Here is a 24209-nt window from a genome sequence, read left to right as displayed (position 1 = left end):
CACACTGCAGCACTCTCCCCCTCAGCTCGGGTCCTTTGCTCACTGGGGAATTTGTAACTCCTGTCCCGAGCACGTGTTTTTCTCTTAGGACATGTAACACACCCATTAAAGCGGGACAGAAAGGAGATAAAACAGAATTATCTTTAACTGCACGTTTATTATATAAATTAAAAAAAAAAAAACACATCATTTTCTCAAACTCCCCTAGAAAAACTCTAGTGTACCTAAGACAGGTATACATACCTAAGAGAGCGAGGCACAACTTACACACCAAGATCCATCCACCCACAGCTTCTCACAAACACTTCTCTAAGGCACCTCCGCTTGGATTTTCCAGGTTAGTGATGAAAGAAGACTGCCTAGGCGCATTCAAAGAGAAGTTTCATCTTATAAGTTCTCTCCACAAATTCTCTAAAATATGCAATGCGCTGGGACGGAGGCATCGCTCTGAGAATCGATAGTGTGCATTGGTTTACATCTTCAAAACCAGCTTGCTTTCTTCATATAGAAAAGAAACTAAGGCCAAGGATCCTTAAGTGAAAATAGAATAGATAAGATGATCACTCGGTTTTCTTAGCTATTCTGAATTTGCTGTCACATCGGAGAAGATAACAACTCACAAATTACTTGGTGTATGTGTGAAGTAAGTAGGGAGGCAAATATTAAGCCATTTATTTTGCTGAACTATAAACACAACTAAATTAATTTCTATCCTTTTTTATTTTAAGCACCCCTAACACAGAGCTGATTTTTAAAGGAAATTCTGTTGAATGGGATAGGAACTACCGTTTGGCAGAGAAACCTTTAAAAAAAAAAATCACTCTCGAGCCTCAGTTTTCTCATTTATCAAATGGGAATAATGAGAAACTTCTCCACATAGGCAGGTGGGGGCTGTGTAAAATGAGGTACATGAAAGCAGCTGGTAAGCTATAAAGAGCAACGCAGAGGACATTATCATTACTTACTCTCTTGGATCAAGCCATTCCCAGGCTTGATACCCAATGGCCTTCTCATTCCCAAAGCCAATCTGAGTAGGAACACTTCACCGAACCCTTTCTTTAGCACAGCTGCTCTGGGGAGCTGACTAAACAGCCATTGCATCGTCAGGTCATCAAGATAAATACTACTAATTCGCCACCGGGCCTAAAGCTAAGGCCCAACAACAACTGCGATCCCAAACACGGCCCTTACCGCTCACCAACTGTACCTCCCCGAGTGGCAAGGGAGAAGCTAATCGGTGTGAAAGACACAGATGTCCCGGACTCCCTACCGCCACGTTCACATGGATGAGGAAGAACAATGTCAGCCGTACGATCTCCAAACAGTTAGGACAATGCCACGGAACTGTAATAGCATGTGGTCCACTGCATCTGCGGATGACACGTCAGACAAGGCTATTTCCTAGGCACGTGAACGTGGCGGAAAGGGCCAGTGCGCGATTCCCATCTCCTGACAAAGTCAAGCAGAAAGCCTGTGTGCATTCGATGATGCCATTTAAATCCTTTTACAGGAGACATCCCTTCTCCCTGGAACCGGACTAGGGAGTGAAGGGAAGTGCCACATCCTTCCACACCGGTTTCCCAAGAAAAGTTCTATTTTCTGACGGAAACCACTTTCCCTCAGTCTTGTTTCTGCCCTGACAGTCAATCCTCTTTTTGGCAAGAAGGAAACGCTTGTTACAGCTCAGCGAGGCTGCTGCAGGTGAGAGGACAGGTAGAAAGTGATGTCTAGTCAGTGAGGCCCATTTCCCGGCTAGAAGCCTCCTTCCACCCCCCAGCCTGGCAGCTCCTGGGATTCAAACCCCCGCCTCAGCAACATCTCACATTGCTATTGGTCAGGAGTCTCCAGCAAGAGGGGACTGTGTGGTCCCAGCCGGTTTGGCTCAGTGGAAAGAGCATCAGCCTGTGAACTGAAGGGTCCCAGATTCAATAATGGTCAAGGACACATGCCCAGCTTGCAGGCTCCATCCCTAGTAGCGGGTGTGCAGGAGGCAGCTGATCAGTGATTTTCTTTCACCATTTATGTTTCTATCTCTCTCTCTCCCTTCCGCTCTGAAATCAATAAAAATGTTTTTTGTTTTTTTGTTTTTTAAGAGAGGGAAGCCGAAGCCAGTTTGGCTCAGTGGATAGAGCATTGGCCTGAGGACTGAAAGGTCCCAGGTTCAATTCCGGTCAAGGGCATGTACCTTGGTTGCGGGCACATCCCTGGTAGGGGGTGTGCAGGAGGCAGCTGGTCGGTGTCTCTCTCTCGTTGATGTTTCTAACTATCTATCTCTCTCCCTTCCTCTCTGTAAAAAATCAATAAACTATATTTAAAAAAAGAGAGGAGCCTGTGGCTGGAGGAGAGCCGCCATCACAAATGCTACATCGAGAGAACAAAGCCTCTGACCATGTCATAGGTGAAACAGCACAGCTTCTAAGTCATGACAGAATTAACCAATCACACAGCTCTTCTATTTTGCTCATTTTAAAATGATCATAAAAAGGAAGGCAAGACCTGTCTGGCAGTCCTGGAAGAAGGAGGAAGTAGTTCGCTAGTGCAGCATAATGCAAACAGAAACAGAGAAGGGGAGCTCAGCAGGCCGGCCGGCGCGGTTCTCCTCCTGGCTGCTGACATCCGGGCCCAGTGGCTGTGTGGGGACCGTCCCGTGTTTAACAGCATCCCTGCCCTCCACTTACCAGATGCCGGGAGCAAGCTCCACTCCCCTCCAAGCTGTGACACCACACAGCGTCTCCGCACATTGGCAAATGTCCCCCCGAGGGGCAAAATTGGCCCAAGCTGAGGATCGCTGCATTAGGCAACTAATGGCCTCACATTTGGGGAGAACGGCCGGGCTGGAAGCTTTGCCTTCATGCATAACGGCCTCTTCAGCCCCTGAGCGGAGGCCCCTGCACCCCTCCGAAGGGTCCTGTGGCTTTCATGCTCCTGCTGGTCCCTCATTAGCCTCACAAGCTCTCGGGGGGTCGGGGAAGGCCCAGCGGAGTGGGTCGGCTCCTGTGGTGAGCAGAAGGCCACGGGAGGTTGTGAGCACAAGGTGTCCAGCTGAGGGGCTGATGGGGCTGGATCCCACGGAAGAGGCACCTTTATCTGGTTAGCGCAGACGCACGGTATGGGTTAGCAGCAACCCTACCGGCCAGCCAGCGGACATCGGAGTCCTCTTTCCCGGGGTTGTCCACTGGTTTCCCTCCTCTAAGAGGTAGCGGCTTGGTGTAGACATGGGAATTAGCAAAGCAGGCTTTTGGGACTGAGGAGAATCATAGGGGTGAAGCAGGTGGTGGAATATCTCCTTTCTCAGGCCTCAAAGCATGCCTGAGCTCCCACTATCACTGTAAACATGAAAACGTCCCGAGAATAAAGACCTGCCCACCAGGAAGAGCATAAGGAGAGGCAGCTTGGGAGCAGGTGCCGGTGTTCACTTATGGCTGGGCTAACCATGACTAGCCCACCTTGGGTTTCCCAGGTCTGACCAGAGCCAGAATGCAGGTATGTAACCACCCCCAGCGCCTGCTGGAGGAGTGGACAAGACGAACACCCCGGACTTCTCCGGACTGTTCACTCCATGTCCTGCTTCAGTCAACTAGGGGCAATCCGTAAAACACACTGGAACGTTGTCATTCTGACAGTCTGCCATCAACAAAGACGAAACACCGAAACAATCGAAACCACCCCCTCCCAAAGTCAGAAGATACAACTTGTCCTGCCTTCTGGCGGCTCCTCATCATCACACGGCTAATGGACACGTTCATCTGCATGATTAACAACTAGTCCTCTCCGTAGAAACAGCAGGAACAGGGCTCCGCCTGATCCCTGGTTATCCTCTGAGAGTAAGGCTTCCTCTGCAGTCTGAACGCTACCAATGGCTAGCTGGTTTCCTTGAGAACTACGGAAGGCCGCAGTATTCTCTCCATCATCCTGGCCTAGTCCGGGGCCCTCTATTTTAGGGATACTACTTTAAGCAGGAACGATTCCATAGAGCCTGATCGGATCCTAGAGTGGCAGGGCTTACTGCTCAGAATAGAGCTCCTTCTGCTTCGCTTTCCATAGAGACGATGGAACTCGTTCGCATGGGAAGCCAGGGCCAGCCATTAGCGTCAAGTAAGAGGTGCCTTTGCTAACTATTTCCCGCGCACAGTCACCAGCACGTTCCGAATTTTCTCAAGAAAACAGCGCCTTCCCAGGGGGCTGGAGTTGCCTCCTTATGGAGCCCCAATTTACATACACTTCCTCCACTATTTACCATGAGATCTGCCGGAAGCATCACTTCACCTTTAAAGAACCCTTCTCCTCACACTACCAGTGAAAATTTCAATATTGATGAAATGGAAGCCTCTACTTAGATAGGAGGTACCAGTATATGGAACATAGTTACACTATTTTATATCACAAAACTGATGTTAGGCTTATTTTGCACCACATTTGTTTGCTTGTTATAAGTTTGCAAGACGTTCATTCTTCCTCAGACACCATAGGTGAAATGGGTCACCTATGGTGTCTGAGGCATGCTGGGCGCATCAGAGGGACGAAATCTATAATGCAAAGTCCTGCGCCTAGAAGCTCCCCTTTGCTCCTTCTGAAGGAATAAAACACTTGGGAAAATCCCATACCTGCTTTTAGTCAATTTTATTTCCTACTTTATATTCTGTGTGATAATGAGAAGAATGGTGACAAAGGCATCTGGTCCATCTAAGAGATGAGTTGGTAACTATCCTTAAGCTGTTAAAGATGCTGCCTTGTGAATAAGTTAGAAGTTTTAATGTTTGCACAAATTCTATCGTGTCCACGACAGATACAGAAGTGTAATGATTTTCGGGTTCTTTCTTAAGAAGACCAAAATCCATCATCTAGGCAATACATCTGGAAATGCCTTGTTTCTTTTAAACCCTAGTCAGAAGGTGTGTGGAAAAAAGAAAGCCTTCAAGATTATAATGTTTTCGTAGCTGAAGGATTTAGTTGAGAAAGCGGGATGAGGGGACGCAGGTGCCAGACATTGTGTAGAATTTGCACTTATGCTCCATTAATTGCCAGCATATCCTCCTTTCCCTTTCCCCTCCCCTCCCCCCATTCAGTCCCCTCGGGAAAACAGTAGAGCAGCAGGCCCAGACTGGTACCCAGCAGCAACACCGGGAGCAGAGTAGCCAATTAGCCTCCAGAATACAAAGGGTGGGGGAGAGGGAAATGATGCAGTTACCTAGCAACCAGAAAGAGCAGAAACAGCTGTGTAGCAGGCCCAGGCTGGTACCCAGGCAGAAAAAGGATAGCCAATTAGCACACTGTATTTAATGCTGATGTGGTTTCCTAGTAACAGGCTGTACAAGTCTGTCTGATGCATTTTCTTTCTCCCTTCCTCACATTTCCCTCCATCATGCACAGTATTACTACTTGCCCTAATTACTGTTTCTCCATTGCTTCCAGGGGCCATTATTTTGTCCCCAGAGAAATTGGAAGAACTCAGGAAAAAAAATCTTCTGTATGATAGTATTTAGTTTCAAATTCAGATTAGTTGTAAGCTTTCAGACACTAAACAACAACAAAGAATAGGAGGAGGAGGAGGAGGAGGAGGAGGAGGAGGAGGAGGAGGAGGAGAAGAAGAAGAAGAAGAAGAAGAAGAAGAAGAAAAACAACTAGCAAATCATCCAGTCATCCAGTGCCTACATTTCTAAGTAGCCTATGCTACCTTTTCTACATGATAATTTTGCATGTGGGTGAAGCAAAAAATACTTAATAATGCATGCTGTCATTTTGCCATTCACCACATTTTCGAACAGGCTGGATCTGTGTACTTGAATTTATTCATATTGATTTCAGACACTCGCTGCTGAACACTGGGAACATAAAATGTCTATTACCTATATCAGTGCAGGAAGATGTACCTTCTGATGCTCTTTTTAAAATACCAATACTAGTTTTCAATAGGCTCATGACCAACTGAGAATTCAATATGAAGAATCATTATTTCCTTCCTACAACAGACGTTGAGTATAGGAGAAGAGTGTGTATATCCTATAGTAAGGGGGTTCAAACACCATGTTATACATTCATAATCACACTAATGAATTCCAGTGAGTTGACATTAAATCATGTGAACCCACAAAATGAAGACAGATAACTTTGAAATAGGACTATTGCACAGCTATTCTAAAATATTCCCTACTGCATCTTGCTACTCTTTTTGGGGGGTGGGGTGGGAGGGTGGGGGGCGCAGCAAGTCAGTTTAATGTACAATGTGCCGAGATTTGATGCCATATGATTGATTGATTTCTTTCCCATTTATATGATGATGAAAGACCTTTCACCACTAAAGGTTAATTTCTCACTCTGCTTGGACATTCTTGTTTATACTAGAATATGTACCAGAATCAACCTTTTTCTTGGGCTCTATTCTTCAGGGCACTGATTATGTAACTCTACACTAGACAACTAGAACCTCTCTCATAACAGTGGCTTTCATATTGGAACAATCTATAGTCCTTCTTATAAAATCTTGATAGGAACACAGCAAGGGTTCTGGAGGAAGACATTACACACCATAGCGCACCTGTCCGGGCAATACTCTTCCATGAAGGAAGAGAGCTTTGTCAACTGAGGATGGCTGCTGGCTTCTGTCCACAACAAAAGGACTGGTGGCTTTTAATCAACTTCAGCCACCTAGCGAAATGGTTGAAACTGTTCTATCCCAATAAACTTGGGATTTTTTAAATTTTTACAATGTTACCCGAAAACAGCATGCACAATATTGTTTTACTTTACTGAATTCCACAAATTAAGTCAGTTATAGTAATGTAAAGAGGTTATACTCTGAAGGTAGAAACAACAATAAAACCCTAAGTTATAGTTTATGATACCAGATATGTGGTTTTTATAACATGAGTTTTAAATTATATATGCATGTTATTCTGCAAACAAAATAAAAGGGGTCTAGCCTGAATGCAGATAGCCTTTGAAGGAAAAAAAAAAAATAATAGTTATTTTTTAAAAAAATTAGTTAAGCCCTGACAGGTTTGGTTCAGTGGATAGAGCATCAGCCTGTGGACTCAGGGGTCTCAGGTTCGATTCCGGTCAGGGGCATGTGCCTTGGTTGTGGGCACATCCAAAAGTGTGCAGGAGGCAGCTGATCAGTTTCTCTCTCATCAATGTTTCTAACTCTCTGTCCCTCTCCCTTCCTCTCTGTAAAAAATTAATGGAATATATTTTAAAACATTAGTTAAAATATAAGGACAGATAAAAAAATATTTGTAAAATATCTACATTCAGGCTAGACCCCTTTTATTTTGTTTGCAGAATAATATGCACATATAATTTAGGAGGAGCATCTGCTGAGTGGGCCTGGTTTGGGACAAAGCTGGACTGAGGTTCCATATGGAATTGGTAAAGGGGCCTGGCCTTCCAGCCCTAAAAGAACTATAACCTCCAATCCTGAGCACAGAGGATAGAGAAGGTAGGGTGCACAGAAATGTGGGACAGTCCATGACAAAGTTATTCTGACTACAGACACTCTTACATCATTTAAGTGGTTTGACTTACAATTTATAAGCTAGTCGGTCCTAACACTGACCACTGGTTGGCCAATTAACCGGCATATTCAAGTCACTAGCTTTTGATGACTTTGAACGGTCTTGCTGCTGCTAACATTTAGCTTAATAACTGCCATGACCCTACATTACTTTTTTAAAAATGATTGCAAAGAAGTTACTCTTTGAAACTGTGGAAACTCTAGTAGTGGGGGAGAGGGTCAAGGTGGGAGTAGAGGTAGTGAATGCTGCTCTGGCTCCATCACCCCTCACCCCCAGCCTGTCTCACAGAATCCTGGAATCCCATGGAGAGGCTCCCACGGTTAAACATTTAAAATAATAATGAAGAAAGATTTCCAAGTTGTACCCTGGTTGATGGATGTGTGATCTATGGACAGACCCAAAGGGCACTGCCACCAGACACTTTGTGCCACAAAGGAGGGTAAAGAAAGGCTTCAGAGGCCGGAAGTGGCTCCATGCAGGAAACAGCAGGTAGAAGGTGGGGCGTGAGAAAGGAAGGAATTGAAATTTCAGAAACAGGTTTGCCCAGGGCCAGCCACTTCGCCTCCATTAGGGTGGGGATGCATCAAAACTGTCTGGCTAGGAAGAGCCAGGCTCTCTCCGTTGGTGCCCGAGTCGCCTGGCAGAGCTCGGAGTCCCCTTTCACATGAGCCCAGGTAAGCTGTCAGTTATCAGAACCAACTTCCTTAAATAAAAAGTATGTTTGCTCATGATCCATTTTCAAGGTTTTAACGCGAATTTCTACTAATTTCAAATTGGATCATCTTCAAAGAAAAATACATCATTTGACAAATATTTTTTACCTGTCCTTATATTTTAACTAATTAAAAAATAATAATTATGATTATTGCAAGCCGATGTGGCTCTGTTGATTGTAGCATCATCCAGTACAACAGAAGGTGGTGGGTGCAATTCCCCCCATCAGGGCACATACCCAGGTTGTGGGTTTGATTCCAGTTGGGAGGGGTGCTTGCAGGAAGCAACTGATCAATGTTTCTCTCTCACATCGATGTTTCTCTCTCTCTCCCTTCCTCGCTCTAAAATCAATTTTAAAAATGTAAGAAGAAAAAAAAAAGAGATTCCTTAAAATAAATAAATAAATCATTACACAGTTTTTTGTTTTTTTAAAAAATAAAGGTTTTGCTTTTGCTTTTACTTTTACATATGGTTTCCTTAAACTCCTTTCCCCCCCGACTCAAACAGAATTACTCCATTAATGTTTCAGCTGAAGGAGACAAAAAAGATTGCCTACTACAATTAATTTTTATATAATATTAGCCTGCACTCTTTAGAAAGCCCCATTTAACTTTCCTCAAACCTCCTAATATAATATGTATTGAATGGCTATGATCATCATGGGCATTAACATTCGTATTATAATAGAAACGCTTCTGTACATCATCTAGTTATTTAAGGGGACAGTTTTCTTTAAACTTCATGCTGGCCTTCCTCATGTCATTCCTTCAACTATGCAGTCTCCTCATAACCCTCCTTCTTTATCAGAAATGACTTCATCTTTAAATCCTCACATTTATAAAAAGCTATTGCTTCCACTGCCTTTTTTGAAATGCGATTCCTCTATTCTCTTCCCTCCTCCTTACCTCCCACCCCTAACCATTCTCTGTTCTCTTTTGAGATTGGTTTCCAAATATAATGACTCGATTAAAACATATTTTAGGCTTTTGCATCGAAAAGCAAGATCCTGCCCTAATTGGTTTGGCTCAGTGGATAGAGCGTTGGCCTGCCGACTGAAGGGTCCTGGGTTCAATTCCTGTCAAGGGCAAATACCTTGGTTGCGGGCACATCCCCAGTAGTAGGTGTGCAGGAGGCAACTTATCCATGTTTCTAACTCTAGCCCTCTCCCTTCCTCTCTTTAAAAAGTCAATTAAAAAAAAATAAAAAATAAAAAAATATATATATGGCAAGGTCTTCAGAGATGAGGGAAGGAATAGTGTCTCATATAGTAGGTTTTTAATAAATAGTGACTGATGAAATATTAATTTCATGTTTTGACTTTCTCCTCCATCCTTATTTTAACATGTTCATTTACTTTGTGACTACTAATTATCCATTAAAAGGACATCTGGCTGGAATAGGAATCTCCCAAAGCCTACATTTATTACCACATTATAGTGATAAAATAAATGTGCTTGCTGTGTATATGCTGAGTGTAAGATATACCCAATGTATGTTTCGCTAAATTTATCTTCATAAATGTTAAGAGCTAGCATATTTCTAAATTATCATGGGTAAAGCTCAAAGATTTTCTGATTCATAAAATTCTCCCATCACCTCATTCACACACCCCCCCCCTTTTTTTTTTTACAAACTCTTTCTTTTGAATCTTGTGTACGCTAAATCCAAGACGCCAAGTGCCCCTATTAAACTCTCTTTATTTTGTGAACTGAACACTTGACTCGTGTTCTAGCTTCCCTCCCATCATCGGGGTTTAATGAGTTTCTGCCTCAATACATGGATAAACATTAGCAGCCCTGTGCCTCAGAATATTACAGGCTCTTTAGTGTCTTAAAATTGCCCCTTTTCCATTGCTATTGTGTAAATTCAAAGGATTCTTATCTGTGGCACCAAGGAGGTTGAAAGTGGTTGATGGGCCCCCTAGAGTTCTAGACTGAGGTATTTAATTTAGTCCTGCTGCTATGTCTGACCTTGAATTAGGGCTCCTATTTATATAAATGAGTGTTTCATCACATTGGCATCATTTAAAAACATGAACAGCATCCATAAACGCCCTGTCCAGAAAGAGAAAAGCGACTTTTTATCTCAGAACCATCCATGCTGCTTCTCACCAGTGACAGGAGCCCCACCCCCCCAAGTTAACACTTTTGTCTTCCTTTAGCCTCTCCCCCTCCCCCAATTCTGTACATCGCCTTTCCTTTCTCCTCTGCTGGTCCCCGTGGCACAGCGCCTGACATCTGCGGGTCCTTAATACCTGTTCATGGAATGACTGAGTGAACGAAGTAAATGAGAAGCAAGATGATCTACTGACCACGGTGCAAGCCTGAGGAGCAGGAGGTAGTGGTCACATTTTACTTCTGCCCGCGGCGGGTTGTGTAACTCGGGCTAAAACATACTTATATTTTTGGCCCTCAGTTTCTCCTGTAGGTGATGATGTTTGCCTTTCTTGTTTCACAGGTATAGTCTTAACATTTGTCATTTTAATGAGTGCATTGGGACTGTTATAAAAAAAAAAAAAAAAAAGTCTCTCTTGGATCCTAAGGTTAAAAAAGCGGTTTAATAGCAATGACCACATCACAGTGGCTATAGTAATAACAACAATGGGGCTGGAAATGGAAGGCCATTTCTTTGCCATTTCCTTGTTCCGGGTCTTAGTCATTTGATGAGGCACTATGTCTTAAAGACCTGCCCAACGTCTGTCTATTTAGGAGACACTTAAAGTATTTTTCATCGTCAATTTGTATTTCAGCTACTTGCTTCTCATTTCTTCTTACTAACTGGTTATTAAGGAAAAAATACCTACTTGATTTCTTTTTTCCTTCATTAGCTAGCATAACAGAGCTAGGATGGAAGCAACAGTGCTTTGTGAGAATCCTGGGCCAGCCACTTAAGAGCTATGTGAAGTTGGATGAGTTACTTGACCTCTCTGGACCTCATTTTCCTCATTTGTGAAATAAAAATAGTGCCTATGTCATTATATTAATAGGAGGATTAAAAGGGTTATATTTTTAGAAGACTTCAAAAAATGCCTTGCAAGTGCTTTGTGTTTGTTGAATAAGTAATATATATTTCACCTTCAAAGGACTTTCATTATATGTATAAAATAAGCACTTTGTTTGCCTCTTAAACACAATGCTCCTCTTTCTGTCTGTAATATTTTTAGACACCTTTTCATTTAAAAGCAAACTATTTCCCTAAATCCTAATTAAACTTAAGAGATTGTACCACATCTCAATTTGTTAAGACCTGCCCCAAAGCAGATATAAAATGCTAATTGCACACTTGTGTTACCTTTCCACCTGGAAACATCCCTTTACGCCTCCACTGCAAAATCTAGAATGTGCTCATCACCACCCATAGATTAGACTAAAGCAAGCCCACCCCCAGAGAGGCCCCTCCAGATAGCACATGTGAGAACGTGGCCTCTTTTCCCCTTCCTCCGTGGCCAACAACCACCGATTCCACCGCTGGCCTTTGTCCTGAGTACCAACTGGATTCATTCTTACTCATGTAAATGTGAACAAGCTTTCGTATGAATTTCCATACCAGAAAAGTCTGCTCATTAAACACAAAGCATCATTTTAATCAGAGGCTTTTTCCCCCCCATCTCAGACGTGATCAAGAAGAAATGTGAAAAATAATTATTTTTCTTTTTGCATAGAATCTATTAGCAGTTTAACATTGACTTTTGCTAAAAATGAGCAAAATAGTGATTTGGGGGGAAATGGAAAGTAAAGATTTTTCCTGCATCAAAATATTAGGATTCCTTAGCTGACTCCAAGAAGATGGATAAAATGATGGCCATAATGGCTGAATTACTGAGAAAGAAAAATACATTATACAAAGACCAGCGAACGGGGCGGGAGAGAAAGGTCTGTACGGCTTGGCTGCTGAAGGACATTTATCCTCATGCCAGCACTAAGTGCTCCTCCCAATGAATAAACCATATGTCCGTTTTTATGTGCTTCCTTTCACCGAGATCCTGCTACTTCACAATATTCCCTTTGTCCTGGGCTCTGCCGCATCATCTCCCACCCTACCCCCAACCCCCTGGGTCCCCCATCCATAACTTTACCTCCTTAGGTAATCAGCACTTGTGCCCAAGTTCCCAACTTGAACATCTGCTACCTGGAGGAGCAGAGGGGGGCGAGGGGGGAGGCGGGAGAATCACCTCATTGCCTAACATCCTCCAGGGCAAAAGGTTTAAAGGATTCAGCATCCTCAAAAACCAACCGAAGGGTGTGGGATAGCAAAGGTGGGGGGGGGGGGGGTACCTTTCTTTTCCAGCTCAGTAAGTTCTAAATTCTAGCTATACAAAGATTAAATGAATAACACTTTAAAAATTCCTCAGTGCAAGCAATTTCAGCTTTACTAACAAAGTACTGTCTTTCTTATGTACAGACAGGGACCCACACATTATTTTATTTCATTTTTGCCACTGTCCCCTTTTCAATAGATGAATATATAGAGAAAACAAAATGCCAATATTTCCCCTATTTCTCTTGAATAGTTTTCTCTTTTCTTTCTGTCCCAAAACACTTCCTTCACTGAAAGATAAGGAAATATTTTCACTGAGTTAAAGTGAACCCTGTGTTAAAACAATGTGCCTGAATCCAACCAGAACCCATTTTTTTAAACTTTATTTTAACCTTGGGTCAGCAGCTCTCCCAGGCCCACTCACGCCAATCAGCAGGCTCTTCCTGAACTCCCATCGCCATATACCTTTGCCCTCGGGCTTTTACTAGTCCATTTCCTTGATATGCTTGCACTTAATTTGATTCCATCCTTTATGCTTCTTCCATTATTCTTAGTTCATCCACACCACATAAATTATCGCCTTTGTTTGCAGTTCCCCATGTGCCCCATTCACACCAATTCCAAATAAATACTTCTGATTCTCATCCACTTAATCCAAATTAATTCATATTCCCGCTCCCTGTCCCTCATCCCCACCTCTGCCTCTCCTGTCTGTTTCTCTGCCTTACAGCAGCGACTCTTCCCTCCAAGGTTGGCTCCGAGGATGCCAGGCGATTTCTTCCTATGTTGTCTTAGCAAAGCCCTGGTCTGCATCAGTGACAACACCAATGGCCAGTGCTTGCATGTCCGGTCTCACCCTCCACAACCAGTGTCTAGGAACATCGTTAGCCCCACACAGAGAGTGGGGGAGTGAGGGCAGAAAAGCTCCTTGCTCTTTGCCTATATTTAACGTTGGCTAAGTGACTTAAAGTCATGGGGCTTTATTTTCATGCAGTCATCACTAATCAATATCAATAGCAATAGTAACATCTCCAACTAACCACCTGCTATCTATAATAATAAAAGCGTAATATTAATATACAAATCTACCAAATGGCCAAACAGCAGAACAACCTTCAGGACAACCTCCCAGATGAAGCCGGGGCTGTGAGGGCCTACTCTTTTATTTTATTTTTTTATTTTTTTATTATTGTCTAAAGTTTTACACTTGTCTCCTTTTTCCCCAATTGACACCTCCCAACCATTCCCACCGCCCAAGCAAGCCCCCACCGCCCCAGTGTCTGTGTCCATTGGTTATGCTAATCTGCATGAATACAAGTCCTTTGGTTGATCTCTAACCCCCCCCCCTACCATTTCTCTCTAAATCGATCCATTCTTGTTCATCAAATTATGTTGATCATTATATCCCACATATGAATGAGATCATGTGATATTTATCTTTCTCTAACTGGCTTATTTCACTTAGCATAATGTTCTCCAGCTCCATCCATGTTGTAGAAACCATAAAAATCCTACAAGACTTCATAGGCAGCAAAATAGCAGACATTTGTTGCAGCAATATCTTTACAGACACAGGTCCTAGGGCAATGGAGACTAAGGAAAAAATAAACAAATGGGATTATATCAAAATGAAGGCCTACTCTTGCACAAATTTCATGCATCGGGCCTCTAGTCTTTAAATAAGCTTTTACAATTATTTTGCATATAGTTTCTCATTTAATCTTCAAAGCAATCTAGGAGGTGAACATAGCTGTCCCTATCATACAGATAAAGAAGATGAGACTCAGTGAAGATAAATAACTTATCCAGGTCATAAATCCAGGAAGTGGTAGGGCCAGAGCTCAAACCCAAGTCTAGCTGCCTACAAAGCCCTGCTCTCAGCCATTCTGCTCCACTGCCTTTCCAATAATGCATGGTGTCTCCCTGCGCGACTCCCCAATGTGGAGGAGTCCACCACATAGCCTACATAAGTGGACATAGGTGCTGGGGAACATCGTGAGCTCCACTTTGATGATCACCAAGTACATAATGCCCCCCAAGCAAAGCACCAAATACCACAACACTCTGTCCTTTTGGAGAGAAGGGATTAAAAAAAAGGAAAACATGCTCTGGGCTCCCTCTCCCCCAGAAGGAATCTCTGCTTCCCTGGGGCTGTCCAGCCACCACTCGAGACAGGAAATAGCCTGTCTTAGTGTCAATCATTCAGAAATGTGTCCACCAGCATGCACTCCACACCCCAAACAAAACCGGACATCCTCACCTCATCCTGCCTTCTCTAGTTTCCTGTGGGGAGCGGGAGATGAGTCACTACTGAAGTATGGAACACTGCAATGTCTTGTCATTGCTTGACTCATTGAACTTGAGAAGGAAACAACCTTCAGGACAGTATCGGGGAGAAATGACGCTGACAATAGGAAGCCTTCGCCTCGGTGTACGTGGAGTGGAGAACTTGAACCCAAACTCTGACGGGCAACCGTGACTGGGACTCTGTACCTGAGTTCCCAGGGCTCAGAAGTTATGCTAGGAGACCTTCCCATGAACCAAGCAAGAGCCAAGGGGGATTAAGCACAGAACTGGAGGGGTGCATGCCCAAGTCCAGTGCTGAGAGGAAGCAATGTCAGGCCCCTCCTCCTCCCGTGGGAATACTGCAAGTCCGCGGTTCAAAACAGTGACTTCTTCTGGCCACCTTGTACATCTCTGTTCAGGAAAGTTCCTCCGAACCAAACAAAGGCATTCCACAGGCCCCGGGGCAGGAGAGCCAGATCACAGGACAGCTGTGGACAATGAGGCCCAGGAGGTAATGAGACCCATTCAAGGACACTGAGCCAGTACGTGGCAGAGTTAGAACAAGAACCCAGGTTTTCTGCTTTTCCAGCCAACGAACTTGGCGCGGCACACCCCCTTGGGGGCACAGACCACACACCAGCCAAGAGCACGGGGAAGACAAGCAGGGAGCCCAGAAAGAACTCTCGCCAGACTCCTCCTATCTTAGGTTTATCACCCGCTTCTCTCTCAACAGTACTTATTCTGTTGTTAGATGTTTGGAGGCTTCCCTATTCAGCTTATACTGTGCAAGCCCACAGGCAAAGACCATACAGGCAACACGCTCCCAGGAACTCATGTAAAAGCCACCAACAACAGTCATTGCTCCGAGGATGCTACCACTGAGAAGAGACGCCAGCCGTAAGCTTCCCTCTCAGAGCAGAGAACAAAGACCGGTTCCAAGGGAAACGCCGATGTCAGCTTTTCCTCTGTAAATCCCACTCTTCCGCAGGACCCCATTTGCTCCGAAGATCAATCCGATGCCTGGGAGTCCCTACACGCGTCCCGAGGAAAACACAGAGTCCCCACCCGCCCCCCACCACACACACAGCAATGCAATCACTCCAGCAACTCCTCAGTAACAAGCTCATTAAAAAGCCATTCCGCCATCTCGCCATAAAGCATGCGCCAGAGAACAATGCGAAAGAGGAGATGCCAATTAATTATAGAATGATCGCGTCTAATGAACTCTGAAACCCTCCTGCTGTCGGTGACTTTGATGAAAAATCAGGGATGCTGGGGGAAAGAGGGAACGGGGACACCCCGGCCTGCTTGTTTAACTGTGAATTCTTTCCAATGCACCTCCTCAGATGCAGCCTGCAGAACTACACTCACAACACAATGGCAAGTGTCAGAGAGTGACAGGCGCACGTGTCACCGAGGGCTGTGAGTCACTACCCGCTCCGGCATCCTGGGGACGGCTGGATTCTATGCTGCGGTTGGCATGGCCTCTGAACGGATCTCCCAGCCCAAGAGGGACACCCCCTTCTCTCTCAACCTTCCCATGAACCAAGCAAGAGCCACGGGGGATTAAGCACAGAACTGGAGGGGTGCTTGTGTGTGCCCAGGACATCTGCAGATCTCCAGGCGGCAAGGGAGTCATGTGCGTCCCCACCCGGGCCCCCCTGCCTCTCTGTCACCTCCCAGTTGGCAGCGGTGCCACTTCTTGGAGCAGAGAGAAGCCCTTCCCACCGGGAGGCTAAGGGAGGAGAGAGAAGCAGCCACGTGCGGCCGACTTGTACCACTACCTGTGTGAGTCCTCTGGTGGGCCTTTAGGTGGGAGCTCTTTGTGTACACTTTCCGGCACCCGTTAAACTGACAGCGGTGGACCCTCTTCTTGTTTTCGGGGCACGCCTCGGCCCCCGCCCCGCCTTGTTCGCTGTCGCTCTGGCTCTGTCCACTCTTAACCGTCCCGGCTGCCGCCACGGCTGCTGCCGCCGTGGCCACCCCTCCCACCTTCACGGAGCCGAGCGCAGCCTTCTTGGCCACCAGTTTCAACGTCACCGTGCCATCCACGGCCGAGAGGGTCTGTGAGGTTTTGACCAGATGGCGGCTGAGCTCGGGGGACGACGGGGGCGTTAGTGAGGTCACTGCGTTGAGCTGGGCCTGGTTGACGGCTGTGTAGCTGTCCAGGGAAGAGCTGGTGGGCTGGAGGCTGAGGCAGGTCTCCGAGAGCAACTTGTCCCGAGAGAGCAGAATGTCCACGGCCGAGCTCTTCTCGCAGATGGCCGCCTCCACGGGGAGCAGCAGGGGGTCCAGGCGCCGGAAGCTCTCCTCGATGCACGGGGGAGGAGAAGCCCGCAGGAAACAGTCCAGGTCCTCGCCGAAGGTCTCCGAGATCCTCCTGGGCTCCGTCTGCAGGTAGCGCTCCAATTCAAGGCATGTCTGCGGGAGGGGGGGAGAGAAACAGCTATCAGAGGCAAAGAACACCAGGAGGCCACATGTTGACAGGCACAGGAGGGAGACTCAAAGACACGGACAACGGCTTCATGGCTCGGATGTGAAGTTCTCCCAAGGAAAGGTATGGCCTTGTTATCCACTCCCTGAGTGCTCCTGACGGGTTCATAAGGTCACATTCTATGGGTTCAACTACTAGAATCGATGGGAAGCGAGGGGCCCAGAAGGGCCATCTCACACCATCAAGATCTCAGAGAACATTCAATGTCAAAATGGTCTCCTGCCCCACCATCCACCTCGGCAGGTGAGAGCCTCCCTAGGAGTTCCCATCCGAGCACGAAGCAACGGAATCAGGCAAGGTTTTCACACCAAGACAAGACTCCCCAGTGCAGCTTCCTTTCTCAACCAGCTGAGCGAATCACAAAACTAAGCCCGTTTCCAGCTTGCTCTTGAAGAACAATGCGTGTCCACCCAAACTAAGCGGTGACCTAAGGCACACGCAGCCCACATCAAGGCCTGCCTGGAGCATGGATTGCCTAACCATCAGGAACGTTCTAAAAGAATGCCTTTATAACTTTTTTAAAATTAATTTCTTTATTGATTAAGGTATCACATATTTGTTCTCAACCCCTCATTCCAATCTACCTCCCCCCCACTCATGCCTCCACCCCCTATTGTCTTTGACCACTGGTTAGGTTCATATATGTGCACATAAGTCCTTTGGTTGATCTCTCCCTTTGTACAAGACAAAACCCTGTGTTTACAGTAAGTTATTAAAAATACAATTGCTACCTACTCTGTAGCAAGGAGCACGAGTCCATTACCATGGTTTAACATCTCTATGAGATAAAAATAAGTTCAAACACAGCTATTTGACTGGTCAATGATAAAACCCAATCTAATTTCAACATAAAGCTTCCACCTGGGAGAGAAAAGGGGATGAGAAGTCCCGAGTCTCAAAGTCTGCCAGAATCTTGTACAAAAAACCATGGTGCTAACTTACACCAGTTCAATTTGTTCTAACTCCTGGACTTCAACAAAGAAATACCGACAGCAAATTTAAAAATGTGCCTTCACAGAGCTTCTCTGTTTTCAACCCATGTTTTGACTGTAGGGCTTTTATTCTGTTAAGAATATGTTTTAATGATATACCTAGTTGTGTTGTATCTGTCAAAGATTTTACTGTGGTGACATTTCAAAGGATTGGTTTTGTAATCAACCTCTGGTAAAACTCTGCATTACTGAATAAGAAAAACATATTTTTTAGCTATGATTCACCTTTGGGTCCCACTACTGGTTTTTAATCGTATAAACCAACGACTGGTTCCAGCCTTCATTCAACACTCATGTCACAAGTGTTCATTCAACTACAAGTGTCCACAGCAAGGTGCAAGGTTCTCTGTGTGTTAGAATGAGACAGTAGTAGGTCCATGTGACGCAAGGACAGAATAAACAATCACAAGCTAAAAATGACATGAGTTTACAAAGCAAGGTGATAGCAAGTAACATAATAAAGTGTGGTGATGAGTTCTTGGGGGACGAATAGGCAAGGAATGCTACACTCTATAATGTGGAGGTATTAATCAAGGAAAGCTTATTGGAGAAGTAACTTTTCATTCTATTTTATTTATTAAGTAATAGCTCTTGCCAAGTAGCTTCCAATCACTTTATATCTGAAAACAGCACTTCCACCTTCTCAGGCTAGAAATCTGCATTCTCCTCACTTGCCCCTTTTCTGAATTCCATGTCTCAGAAATTGCCCTTTCCTTTCTCTATCTCATTACTGGAAATTATAGCTTTATTCTCTCCAGTAGTAAAGCCCTCAGTGTTAGCTCTAGTCAGTTCACTTCTGAATGAAAAGATCTTACTCCTGAAAGCTCCCCTTCTCTTTTCAAGCCATCACCTCCCAAGCACAGTGTCTGGCACTCGACAGGTACATAATGACTAGCAAACATAAAATCAACTTTTACTTTAGTCATGCTACTTTACTCTGATCTACGCAAAACCATCTGCTGACATCCTATCCCGGGCCCAGCAATCCTAGGAATGGTCACCAGTGCATGTGTTCTGGGACAACTGTAGTGCTTCTTCAGCTCTGCCCAAAGGGCAGGACCAGACCTTTGAGACACAGTATCTTCCAAGTAAAAATCGGCTGAATCCTGGGTTATAAGTGGTACTTGAGGCAGTTCCCTGACTCACACACACCCCCAGTCACCACTGTCTATAGATAGAGCTTTTGTATGCCATGTGCTCTTAATATTCTTTGTAGCTCAACTATTTGAAAGTCCCTAAGAATTGCTGTGATTGTTAGAAAGCTCGTTATCTCTTGGTGTTCAGACTTCTGAGGAACTGAGATATTCTCCACACATTTACATATTCTTCTGGGAGGATTTAAAAATAACCTATCTGCCCTAGCTGGTTTGGCTCCGTGGATAGAGTGTTGGCCTGGGGACTGAAGGGTCCAGGGTTCAATTCCAGTCAAGGGTACATGCCTGGGTTGTGGGCTCGATCCCCAGTAAGGGGCATGAAGGAGGCAGCCAATCAGTGATTCTCTCTCATCATTGATGTTTCTCTCTCTCCCTCTCCCTTCCTCTCTGAAATAAATAAAAATATATTTAAAAAATAATAATAAACTATCCAGTGCGGCATAGTTTGAGTCCCAAGTGAATATGAGTCACACTAATGATCTCAATATAAAGGAAAATCTGGACCACTTATAAGAGGCTATCACTTGTAATCCTAATACAGGACATTCTTATTCCATCTAAGAATTATAAAAGCATGAGTAACCATTAGGGTATACTGATAGGCCTATGAAATCACTGTGGAATAATTTTTGTCTTAAGAAATCTACTTCTTGTAATATCTGCTAAAGATAAAGCTTAGATAGAGAAGAAGATTTGTCAATCAGAAACCCATAAAAAAATGTTGGAAATGGAAATGTTAAGAATGAGGAGGGTCTTAATTTTAGATTATTTCTAAGCCAATGAAAAAGTTTGTCTCCAATATTCTTTTTTAATTATCATAAGAACTCCCTTAAGAAATGCCTATGATGTTTAATTAGAATTTTAGGCATCATTATTTATACACAGATTTTAATACACCCACATAGAAATAAATGTATATATACATATATGAGTCTATACACTATATTGTCTAAGGGAAGAATCTACAAGCAAAGACACTCCACAAGCAATGAGAACACCTGGCACCGTGATCTTGGTTTTTAAATATCATTATCCAATAAAGGAAGCAGGACTCCTTGGAGAAATAGTTGATTCAAAGTCTGGGACAAAGAATAGGAAAGATGAGCCTAGACTATCTTTTGGTACCAGAAAGCAAGGAAGTGCTCATAAAGTGATGGAGGTATGTCAAAACCACTCGGGAGCCAGCTTGAAGGATCTCTGAATGGCCAATTCTGGACACTATGAACAACAAAAATGAATGATGGCAGTAATGGATGCTAACCCATGGAATAAAATGAATATCTATGAGTCCATGTTGATATAAATAAATAACTGGATAAATAAACAGATAAAGAAGGGCCAGCTCCTTGTTACAGTAAAATTACAATTAATAAACATAGAAGGCAGGATGGAAATAGAAAAATCTTCATTAGGCAAATGACAATGTAATAATGACTATAGGCAGGAATCAACAATGGATGTTAAAATTAGTAGACGGAAGTATAATGAGAAACAAGGTATTTGCCTCCTCTCAAAATGTATCCCCCAACAAATTATGAATTACAAAGACAAAAAATAATTTTACAGTAGAGAAACCTGGCATGTACCATCTTAACCATATGGTCAATGTTGGCAGCACTAGTAATAAGAAACATTTATATCATGCACTCTAATATGATAGGCCGACAAGGGCACAATATTTCCCTGTGTCCTTCCTGCTAAAAATAAATAACCTCAACCTAATCATGAGAAAACATCAGACCAATCCAAATTGAGGGGCATTTTACAAAGTAACTAGCCAGTATTCTTTAGAAGTACCAAGGTCATGCGAACAAGGGAAGATTGAGAAGCTGTCACAGACTGAAGGAGACTGGGGAGATATACATAACAACTAAATGCAATGGATCCTGGCCTGGATCCTGGATTTTGAAAAGGACATTGGTGGGGAAAATATGTATTTCAAATAAAGTATAGATGAGTTAATGGTATCATATCAATGTCAATTTCTTGGTTCTGATCATTATGCTTTGGTTATGTAACATGAGGGGAAGCTGAGCAAAGTGTAGATGGGAACTATATGCACTATTTTTTGCAACTTTTCTGTAAGTCTAAATGATTTCGAAAGAGAGAGAAAGGAAGAGAAGAAAACAACCCAACAGCAAACTAGGAGCATCTCCAGATTGTAAGTTTGGATATAGAATTCAAATGTTTGTCTACCAAAACCAACACTCTAAGCAAACTCCAAATCGGACTTGGCATATCTTAATGACAAATTATGTATGTCTAGTACCTCACCTTGGAGAAATTAAGCTTCCCTCAGCCTCACCTAACAATACAACTAAATGCTTGAGCCACTGGCTCAATCTTCACCCCCTCAAAATCCTTTAGAGTCAGCAATGGGAAGGAAATGTGCCCAGTACAAAGTGACCTTCTCAGTGAATCACAGATGAGCTTTTTGAAAGCTTTCTGATACCTTAACTTTGAAATGCATGGTTTCTTCTCCCAGTTTCCTAACAATATCACATGAAATTGGTTTTGAAATGATCATCCTGAAATCTTTTTAAATACCTTCTCCATTTTGTTCATAGCTTTATTACTAGTTGAATTGCTTATTAAAAGAGAAAATTCCTCTTTCCAACCCCCCCACTAACCCATCTTTATTATTTTCAACAATAAAGATAATTTTTTAAAGAGATAATCCAAGACCTAGGTGATTTTTGTTTGTTTGTTTGTTTGTTTTAAAGTTCAAACCTATTACTATCAGGCCTACTACTTCCATGATAGGTTTCAATGTCAGAAGTTGATGGAGAACAGGATATCCTAAGTCTTGTAGCACACATTAAGTTCATCAAAATCTCCTTGCTGTTGGCAAAAGGTGGTTATTGTCACGGAATCAACAGATATGTAAGAAATTTGGTTATATATGGGGCATGATGATGCCAAGACTACCAAAATGACTTTTGTTCAACCTGTCCTTATCTCATCATAAATTACTTATTACTGAAACTTGCCAGTCAGGATTACAAACATCCCTAGGCATGTTTGTCATTTCCCCTACAACTCTCCTGAAAGGATATCCTTCGCCTATTTTCCTTTCCTTTTTGTTATGCCCACATGCTTGGCACAATCTTTCATCTTCCCTCCCACTAATCATTTTCATTCCGAGTTCAAGATAAAGTCTATTTCTTGCGAGAAGCCTGGTCTAGGAAAAAAATGGAGTTAAGAAAATACACTGACTGCCAAGTGTTGAAAGCCACTCCTCTTCAATCTTGAACAAATAAACAGTATCTCCAAAATGAACCAAAGAGCCCATAAACTGGCGATATGGCAGGTTTATTAAGAGCATGATCTCCTTAAAGCAATGATCTTAATGACAAATTACGTATGTCTAGTAACTCACCTTGGAGAAATGAGGTTTCCCTCAGCCTCACCTAACAATACAACTAATAGTAAAAACACGTGAGTTCTCAAATAGTATAAACAATCATTTAGAGCTAAATTTGTACCTGTGTTATTTCGAATGGCAGAGCTGTCTGAAGTGGCATAGAGTTGTAAGAGTAAGAACTTTATGGGGGGGGGGGGGAATGAGCTGGAATCACCTCATGACCCCATTCCATCACCACCACTGTAATTATATCTACTGTATTTTTCGAACCATAAGACACTCCGGACCATAAGACGCACCAGTTTTTAGAGAAGGGAAATGAAGAAAAAAAGATTCTGAAACAAATAGTGTCCTAAAATATTTTATGTGCATTAAAACCCAACATCACAGTCATAAACACATGTAATCAACCCTGTAAAGTAAACAGCAGCATTTAGAACCATTTTAGAGCCGGGCAAGCACACAGAGACCACACAGAGCCGGGCAAGTAAAAAAACTTTTTTTTTAAAGTATATGTGTAGGCTATATTTGGACCATAAGACGCAGGGACTTTTCCCCCCCACTTCTGGGGGGGAAAAAGTGCGTCTTATGGTCCGAAAAATACGGTATGTTTGGTTGGGCAGACTAGTCCAGGTTCCTCAATGCTATTCCTTTAAAACCAAGTGCTTAGCCCTAGTCTGTTTGGCTCAGTGGATAGAGAGTCAGCCTGCGAACTGAAGGGTCCCAAGTTCAATTCCGGCCAAGGGCACATGCCCTGGTTGAGGGCTTGATCTCCAGTGGGGTCAAGCAGGAGGCAGCCAATCAATGATTCTCATCATTGATGTCTCTCTCTCTATCTCTATCTCATCATTGATGTCTGTCTGTCTGTCTCTCTCTCTCTCTCTCTCTCTCTCTCTCTCTGTCTCTGTCTCTCTCCCTCTCTCCCCTCTTCCTTCCTCTCTGAAATTAATAAAAGAAACATATTTAAAAATAAATAAATAAATAAATAAAACCAAGTGCTTAGAACACAAAATGTTCTACGGTTTAATTTCTGTGTCTTTTCATTTTATCAGAAGACAAAGTTGTTGGAAAAAATTCTAGGTTTAATTTCTGTGTCTTTTCATTTTATCAGAAGATAAAGTCACTGGTTTAATATTTTTGCCACCACTCAAACTCAATAACACTGCCCTGAGTAATTATTTGAAGTATTTGGATCCATGTATACTTGAGTTGGTGAGTCAAAAAATAAATAAATAAAAGAAACTGCATTTTGCTAATGTTTCCCCCTGCCCCAGAACACTACAGCGCCTTTGATATAAAATGCCACCCTGTTTGTAATCAATGATTAGTCATTTGTGCTTCCTTTAGCCAGCTGCCCTTAATCCCAAACATTTCACCTATGTCAGTCACCTAAAATACCCAAGAGTTAAAAGTGCAAAGAGAAAACAAACTGGAGAA

The 24209-nt window shown here is 43.4% G+C and overlaps 1 protein-coding gene across 3 annotated transcripts in view; it reads right to left on the bottom strand.

Moving 5' to 3' along the window:
• The window catches only part of KLF7 (Kruppel like factor 7), a 94840-nt gene that overhangs the window by 28882 nt on the left and 41749 nt on the right, over positions 1 to 24209 (bottom strand). Inside the window, exons 3-4 of one of the 3 annotated variants that reach the window (XM_036420854.2) lie at positions 16550 to 17189; positions 3797 to 3834 (exon numbers count right to left, since the gene is read on the bottom strand). In XM_036420854.2, coding sequence (XP_036276747.1) covers positions 3812 to 3834; positions 16550 to 17189 — 663 coding nt within the window. In that variant the 3' untranslated portion in view covers positions 3797 to 3811. Of the gene's footprint in view, positions 1 to 3796; positions 3835 to 16549; positions 17190 to 24209 lie in introns of those variants that run through there. The other 2 variants (XM_036420852.2, XM_036420853.2) reach the window with 2 other exon arrangements.

The sequence above is a fragment of the Pipistrellus kuhlii genome, unplaced genomic scaffold, assembly GCF_014108245.1.
Source record: "Pipistrellus kuhlii isolate mPipKuh1 unplaced genomic scaffold, mPipKuh1.p scaffold_m20_p_7, whole genome shotgun sequence".
NCBI classification, from domain to species: Eukaryota; Metazoa; Chordata; class Mammalia; order Chiroptera; family Vespertilionidae; genus Pipistrellus; species Pipistrellus kuhlii.
Note: the sequence above shows the minus strand (reverse complement) of the source record. Positions and strands in the feature narration are given on the sequence as shown.